This window comes from Anas acuta, chromosome 1 (assembly GCF_963932015.1).
Source record: "Anas acuta chromosome 1, bAnaAcu1.1, whole genome shotgun sequence".
Lineage (NCBI taxonomy): Eukaryota > Metazoa > Chordata > Aves > Anseriformes > Anatidae > Anas > Anas acuta.
Genome location: NC_088979.1, coordinates 90,222,602 through 90,230,575, shown reverse-complemented (window position 1 = coordinate 90,230,575; position 7,974 = coordinate 90,222,602). Strand labels below are relative to the sequence as shown.

Sequence of the window (7,974 nt, the reverse complement as noted above, 5' to 3'; positions counted from 1 at the left end):
AAATTAAAATACCAGAAGTAAAGAAGAGTTTGATTAGTGGAACACTGAAGAAAGCAAACTGGTGCCCACTACAAGCCTTTCCCTCTGGTCTCCAAGATAAGAGGAAATTCAGATATTTAGATGCAAGTAAAAAATATGCTATCTGTATGAGTGTCCAGCAGAGGTTCCCCAACTCTGATAAATTGTCAAGTCGCGTCACCATGACAGGGTCCTGCGGAACCAGCAGGGCTGTTTCCTGTAGCCTGAGACTAAACAGGACTTCCATCTGCTGAGGATGTGGGGGAAACGTGCCTCAGTAACATACATAGCATTCTGAATGCTTTTATTAACACCAGTTCCTGCTGCATGCTTGAAAAGAAATTACTGCTTGCTTTCTTCTGTTTTGCGTTTCAGAATCACAGAATCATCTAGGTCAGAAGAGGCCTCCCAGATCACCCAGTCCAACCTCTGACCTAACACTAACCAGTCCTCCACTAAACCATATCACTGAGCACTACATCTAAATGTCTTTTAAAGACCTCCAGGGATGGTGACTCAACCGCTTCCCTGGGCAGCCCATTCCAATGCCTAACAACCCTTTTGGTGAAGAAGTTCTTCCTGACACCCAACCTAAACCTCCCCTGGCCCAACTTTACAAAATCACTGTAAAGAAAATGTACAGAAAATTACATCTTCTGTCTCCTCACTTACAAGTAAACTTAAGAGAGAAGATAAAATGAGAATGAGGGGATAAATGTGTAGGATCTTTTCAGATAATTGTAACCATTTTACCCCTCAACCACCAAAGTATCATCTCTTTTGGTGAAACCACCGATAGACAGCCAGCAGTCTCTGTGTGCAAGAAGCTGCTGGTTGCTACCAGAAGAAAGAACTCAACATTGTTTTACGTTAATGGCATTTGCTAACCACTTTACAGCACACATATTTACATATTTTTTCCACATATCATTTGAAAAAGCTTGATCCTTTTCAGGAATCTTACGCTACTTATTCCTGTCCAAAGTGCAGATAAAATAGGCTGACCGCTCAAGGACAGAATATGAGCCCTGTGGAAGTCGTCAGGAATTTCAGTATTGACTTCAGCTACATCAAGATGTTACGAAACCTTCTCAAAGGTGAACGAACCTGAGGCAAATCCTAGAAGCTGCCTCTAAAGTACAAGGCCCAGAAGTCTGATTTATTCACAAAACTGAATTATTTCAGAAGCTCTTTGTAAAATATGCTTGCCATTACACTGAAAAAACAAAACAAAACAAAACAAAACAAACTACAGTAATATTTATCTAAAAAAATGCAGCTTAGACTCTGAAATCTAGGTATCTTAGTCGTGTGTTTTATCATCTTTCTTTTTTCTGTCTTTTTTTTTTTTTCTGTATTTCCTATTGGTTCACAAAACTATTTTGACACTTTAGGAGTTTTTTAAATATTTTCTGCTTCTGCCTTATGATTTCAAGAGATAACTCCAGTGAACTGGGGTAACAGCATCAGCATATTTCTAAGCTAGTTAAAGCAGGACTCTCAAAAACAGTCAAGCTGGAAAGTATTTAAGTATTTTTTTTTTCTGAAACTTCAGTTTCTAATATCACATGACTTTTCTGACTTGAAATTGAAAGAAACCAGGCACTTTCTGCTCTTACACAACAGTAAGCTTTCTGATAGTACGCCTTCCTCATTTAAAATGGACATGGGTTAAGACAACACAAGCACTGCCTGACAAAGATGGTATCCCCTATTTCTGGTCCTGGAGTGATTATTTCTAGGACGTGGAAAGATGTATGCTCGTGGAATCCCTTGTGGTTAGGCTAGGTCTATATTTTGGTAGTTTGTTCAGTCTCCCTACCAGAAGCTCAGTCCCAAAGGATTTCCATATCCCTTACTGTACCGATCTTCTACTAGCCATTGGCCTTAACGTCTTGTTTTGGAAATGCTGCTGTTCTGTGGGCATCTCAATTTTTGCTCCAGCAGAGGGTAAACTGTGTTTAGGGCGTTTGCATAAATTCAAAATTTCTCTTCCAGGACTCTAAGCTTGTCCCACTACATGCCACAGGATTTTCTTGACTCACGGTGGCCACCAGAATACGTACTTCTCCATGCAAATCTTTTGCAGTATCATGTTGCATACCGGCCCCTATGTCTAAATGAAAGGTGAACCTCCTACGTCATTGTACACATACTGAAAAATAGGGTGTGAGTGTTGTGAGTGAGTTTAGGAATCCAGGTTTTAAGGACTGTTACTCTGCCTGACTTAATGTCTTCCCATACCTGAAATTGCTCTTAAAACAAGTCAGATTAAGCTAAATAAGGAGTGGACATGGTAGTTGCAAAGGTTATAGAAGAGGGTGTAAAGAAAACCATGTGTATTCTGAATAATTACTTCTATCCAGGCGGCCTCGTAGTGTGCCTATAGACAGGCACATCACTGCGGTCAGGATCCAGGTCCCGCTCTGCAGTATGCATTTCTGTTAGCTCTGGGTTGTGTTCAGGGGAAGAAGAACCAGGCTGGGGATAATTCCTCCTTCCTTTCGGAGTCCAAAGCTGCCTTGGGGAGCTCTACTTATTCAGGCTGAATTTCTTCAACACGCTTTTGTCCTCCAGGATGTTCACACCTCCTGGACAGAGTCTCAGCCTTCCTTAGAGCAGACTCCTGGCAGATTTCCACCTGTTGCTGCCCGCTGTGTGCTGCTCCTCCCTCCCCGGTAAGGTTCATCAGCCCGGTCACTTACGGTTCTTGTAAATGCTTTTTTTTATTTATTTTTTTTTTTTTTCCTGTCAGGCAGGAATATGTGCCCAAGGCAAAACTTCAGTTTGTTTTGAACATTTTTTTTCCCTATATAAACAGCTATTTGCAAATCCTACTCTGTCCTAGGGAACAAGCACGACTAATAATGTAAATTACCAGGTTGCATTCAAACATAGCTAGAAAAATAAATAAATAAATAAAGACTGGGGGCTGCAACAGATAGAAGGATTCCAGCCCCCCCCCCCAATCCTGTCTGTGAGCAGCTGGACTCAATACTGTGCCAACCCCCTGACAGCCTACACGGCTCCACCTCTCCTCCAGGGGGGCGCCTTTGTGTTCAGATTTATTTATTCTTATTTAAGGGGTCTGCGTTTGGTCTTTCTGCCAGGGAGCGCGGGCAAGCCGGGCGGCTCTGTGTGCCTGTGGTGAGCGGAGGGCTGTGCCGGGGGAAATTCGTGGGGTACAATTTATGTGATGCTGCTTGGTCACGTTGTGGCCACCCAGTTCTGGTTGTCACTCAGCTCCCCGGCCCCACAGCCCCGGCCCCGGCCCCACAGCCCCGGCCCCACAGCCCCGGCCCTCAGCGCCCCGCCGGGGGGCGCCATAACGGGCGGGGGGGGGGAGGGCGGGGGGGCTGCTGTCACGCGACACCCGCACCAGCTGTTGCTGGCAGGGCGAGGCAGGATTCCGCGGAGCGGCGCCGCCATTGGCTGAGGGCGAGCAGAGCGGGCGCTCCCATTGGCTAGTGCGCGGGGGGGGCGGAGCGCGGGCATCTATAAATAGGGCTGCGGAGCGGCCGGCTGCCCAGTCGGGGTCGGAGCGCCGCCGCGGGAGCAGCGAGAGGAGGAGGGGGAGAGCCGCCTGCACGCCGAGCGCCGCCGGGACATGCTCGCAGCCTGACTGACCGCAGGTGGCCGCCGCGCCCGGGACACGAATGAAGAAGCAGCTGCTCCTCCTGTTCACGCACCGGGGACTCGTCAGCCGAGGGGGCCGCAGGGGGAAGCGCCGTCGAAAATGGCTTCGTTCAGTATCCGCGCCGCGCGGCCCGAGGACTGCCCCGACCTGCTGCGACTGATCAAGGTGCGGCCGTTGGGGGGCCGTTGGCGGCCGTTGGTGCCTCAGGAGGGGGCGGCCGGGCTGGGAAGGGGGCGTTGTGGGGGTTTTTGGGGGCGTTGTGGGGGTTTTGGTGTGTGTGTGGGGTAGGGGGGAGGTGTTTTCGGCCGCTGCCTGGTCGCAAACAAGGCGTTGCGCAAGGCTGGGCGGCGGGGGGGGGGGGGGAAGGAGGGGACGGGTGAGGGCCCAGGGGAAGGGCTGCTGACATGTCGCTGCCTTCCAGGAATTAGCCAAGTACGAGGACATGGAGGATCAAGTGGTGCTAACTGAGAAAGGTGGGTGTGAGGCTTTGCCTCGCCTGGGAGGGGGACCCGGCGGCCGTGCCTCGAGGCTTAGGGGCTGCTTTGTTCTGCTTTTTCAGAGCTACTTGAGGATGGCTTCGGTGAGCACCCTTTCTACCACTGTCTGGTTGCTGAGTTGCCGAAAGAGCAGTGGTCATCCGAAGGTGAGGCTTCCTGCTGCTTATTTTTAGATGCTAAACACACCAAAGATGTCTTGTACTTAATGCTATGCATGATATATAAGGTTTCAGCAATGAGTTGGGGTAGGAGGAGCAGGCTAACTGTTAAATGCAGTAACATATAGTGATACTCATCTGGAGTAGTTGCTAATCCTGGAGATGTGGGAAGATCAGGTGTAAACAATGTACTTAATTCCAGTTAATTAAATGGCTTTTCTTGTTTGACCCTAACTTAACTTAATGTAATCCTGTTGAATCACATTTTTTCTTTAATTTGTCCCCAATCTTCAGGTTACAGTCTCTAGCTTCGCCATGTACATGGCCCTTCTGTGTACATGGATGGGCGGGGAGGTAACTAAAAGATCCGTTACACAATAAAGTAGATGATCATAACATGAGGTAAGGTCTACAGGGACAAGTGCTATTCCCAAACCTTTACCAAAGACACAATAGATCAGAAACTTGTTTGCACGCTTCTCTTACAGTATGTGCAGAGTGTTACAGCAGATGTGGTTGTAGTTCTCAGGGTTTAGCTTTGAGTGTACTACAGTTGGAAGAGTTGGTTTCTCTTCCCTCCTGAGTCATGGAATTTTACTTGAAGCTGTAGCTTTACTTAGCGTGACCTGTTGGTGCTGAAGATCAGAGTGTGATAGCATCAGTGCAAGTTGCAGTGCTAGAAATTCTGCTGTAACAATTGTTTGTGAGCATGCCTTCTCTCAGTATTCACTGAAGAATACACTTTGAAGTTTTATTTAGAATTCAGTAGACTGTTTTGTTTGTCAAGAAAGCGGAGTTGAGCAGTTTTCTAGGTTCTGAACTGCTCTGTAATGTTTTTATTTGCATTCCAGAATGTAAATACTGATAAATCAGTAGGGTATATATTTGTAGAGAAGGGCTTGTGTTTGGTGCTTAATGTAACGTTGCTCTTGAGCATTTCAGGGTGCGAAGAGGGCAGTCTTCATTCTGTTAGGCTGATAAGTTTGTATTTGTATTTTCAGTTGTGCTTAATTCTTATTCTAACCTAATAGCAAATGGCTGCATGTCACAGCATCTGTGTATTTAAACATGCATGTAAGACTTGAAAATAGTGTTTTACCTTTTTAATTCAGACTGGCTAAAGCTGCACATCTTGTTTCAGAACACAGCATCGTGGGCTTTGCCATGTATTACTTCACCTACGATCCATGGATTGGGAAACTGCTGTATCTTGAAGATTTTTATGTGATGGCTGAGTACAGAGGTATGTGTTCCGGAATCAGACAGGTTGCTTCCCATGGGGCTTCTTCAATTTTAAAACTTACTGTTGCTTTTGTTCTTTCAGGACTTGGCATTGGGTCAGAAATTCTGAAGAATTTGAGTCAGGTATGTGGAAGTGATAAGCCTAAAGGAGCAGAATGATGGATGCAGGATAGTGGTGGTGCTGTGCTTCTCTTAACTGCATGCCAGCTCTCCTTGAGTGCTGAGAAGTCATTAACCTGTCTGAGTTCAAGGAGGTTGACAGGGCAGCAGACAGCTTTACACATTGTCTGGGCTGTTAAACAGTGACAAGTGCTGAGCTGGGAGGTAGAGTGAACTCGATGACTCGCAGTGATAGCAGTTGGCTCTTAGCAGGCTTACCTGGGGCTGCTGCCGAAAGGTGTTGTTGTACTCGCAGGTCGCTGTCAAGTGCCGCTGCAGCAGCATGCACTTCCTGGTGGCGGAGTGGAACGAGCCGTCCATCAGGTTCTACAAGAGGAGGGGGGCATCGGATCTGTCCACGGAAGAGGGGTGGAGACTCTTCAAAATCGACAAGGAGTACCTCCTGAAGATGGCAACGGAAGAGTGAGGCGATTCCAGCGGCTGAGTTCTGCCTATATGTGCTCTGAATAAACTTCTTGCTTCGTGTTAGTAGTGGAATAAAGTAGTGTGGTTGCTAATGCCAATGCTATGCAAGCGTGGTCATGGAGTAAGTGGTACTGTGAGCTGGAGTTGAGGCATCTGTGAAGTTGAGTGTGCTCATATGCATCCTTTACCAGTGTGGGCTTGTAATCTTTGAAATGTATGTAAAACTTCATTCTTGTAAGTCATTCAAATGTGTACAATGTACACACTGGTAGGGTTTGTTTTAATTATTTCCTTTTATAAGAATAAATAGTTTTCACTTCACGGTGGTGGTTTTGGCTTTAATTCTCACATGCAGCCTATGTACCTTCAGTCACCCAAACAGACCTTCACAAGCGGGGCACTATTTATCACAGTTCCCAAGAGATGAGGTGGCCTTGTGTGCCTGCGGGACCTGGTGGTGATGAAGTGCTTCCAGAAGCACTTCGAAGTCCTCCCTACACATGACTCTGGACCAGAATGCTGGCACTTGTGGGGCTGTGTGGCTGGCAGCAGAGGTGAGGTGCCTCCAGGTAGTGCAGTGCTAAACAGGGGAAAGCTCACACCTTGCATTCAGCCTCTGTGAAAGTGAAATTGGTGCCTCTCATCCACCTTCTAATCCCTTCCAAAGCACACACATCACCTGGGCTTCACACTGCTGCCTCTGCCTTTCTCTTGGGTTGGTGGTGAAAGCGGATGTGTGCTGGTTTCACTTTGCTCTCCTCTTGCCCTATAGGAACCCCCAAATGAGAGGCTGCTTCTCACTTCAAAGAAAGGAAGTGCCTTGTAACACGCAGCAGGTTAAATGAAACAAGGTTTTGAACTGATGTTGGCTGTTGCACAAACCACGCATCATCTGGAGGGTGTCAGTGGGCGGTGGCTGCGTCAGCCACAGGCAGCCACCCCTAACCCAAAGGGCAGACCAAGACACCCCTCTGCCTGGCTCCTTCAGGAGGCTGTGCGGGGTATTCAGCTGCTGCTCTTGTTTTCTCTTTGGTTTCTGACTAAGGCATGGGCAGCCACGTGCTGCCTCTGCCCAGGCATGAGCTGCTGCTGCTGGCTGCTCACCTCAGGGGCAAGAAGCAGAGGAGCTCCTGGAGCTCTGCTGGGTGTGTGTGTGTCCGAGGGGCTGTCTGGCCAAACAGGCAGGCTGAGCCCAGAATCAGTCACTGGATTTCACTACTGGGATTTGGTTTAAATTACTTTAAGCTGGTGCTTTTTGCCCTGTGTGTCAGTCCAGTGGTTTTAGATTACTAGCAGGGCAGTTTAAGACTGTTTTTATTCTTGCATTAACAGCTCATTAGGTATCTGGGACAGAACTGCTTGACACTCCAGCCCCAGGCTTCAGGAGCACAATCAGGCTATCAAAGCTGCGTGACTGAACGCAAGGAGCTAACTAATTAGGCATTGTAATTAGGAAAGTAAACAGGCAAATTTTCAAGCCACTTCCAAGTGTTTCTATCTCACTCATTTCCTTCTGCCAATGGCAAACGAGCAGACCTTCCTCAGCCACCCGTAACCGCGGTCAGCCTTCACAGCTGTGAGGACAGGCACTGGCTGAACTTTCTGGATGTGACCTGTGTTAGGAGGCAGGGTTTTGAAAATCAGCAGCACCCCTCCTGTGGCTGTGACGGCAGAGCTTCTATCGGAGTGATGTGGCTGTGGCCTGGCTCGAGGGAAGACCAAGGCTAAGAAGTCCTTGGATAACTTCTTCTCACGTTATTGTGGCAGCGATTCCTTCCAGCGCAGGAAGTGCGGAACCAGCCCAGGACTTGTGTGGGGGCTGCAGGCAGCGCGGTTG

At 47.9% G+C, this 7,974-nt stretch overlaps 1 protein-coding gene across 1 annotated transcript; it reads left to right on the top strand.

Moving 5' to 3' along the window:
- Positions 1 to 3,531: 3,531 nt before the first annotated feature.
- On the top strand, positions 3,532 to 6,458 carry SAT1 (spermidine/spermine N1-acetyltransferase 1). Its single transcript, XM_068687383.1, has 6 exons — positions 3,532 to 3,820; positions 4,077 to 4,128; positions 4,215 to 4,298; positions 5,452 to 5,553; positions 5,635 to 5,675; positions 5,968 to 6,458. Exons 1-6 carry the CDS (start codon positions 3,755 to 3,757, stop codon positions 6,136 to 6,138), a joined length of 516 nt encoding a protein of 171 aa, XP_068543484.1. The 5' UTR covers positions 3,532 to 3,754; the 3' UTR covers positions 6,139 to 6,458.
- The last annotated feature ends 1,516 nt before the right edge of the window (positions 6,459 to 7,974 follow it).

Bases quoted from the DNA above. Each gene is read 5' to 3' on its own strand.
- SAT1 (XM_068687383.1), top strand. From the start codon at position 3,755: ATGGCTTCGTTCAGTATCCGCGCCGCGCGGCCCGAGGACTGCCCCGAC. The intron at 3,821-4,076 runs GTGCGGCCGTTG...GCTGCCTTCCAG, and splicing joins ACCTGCTGCGACTGATCAAG to GAATTAGCCAAGTACGAGGA. The intron at 5,676-5,967 runs GTATGTGGAAGT...TTGTACTCGCAG, and splicing joins TTCTGAAGAATTTGAGTCAG to GTCGCTGTCAAGTGCCGCTG.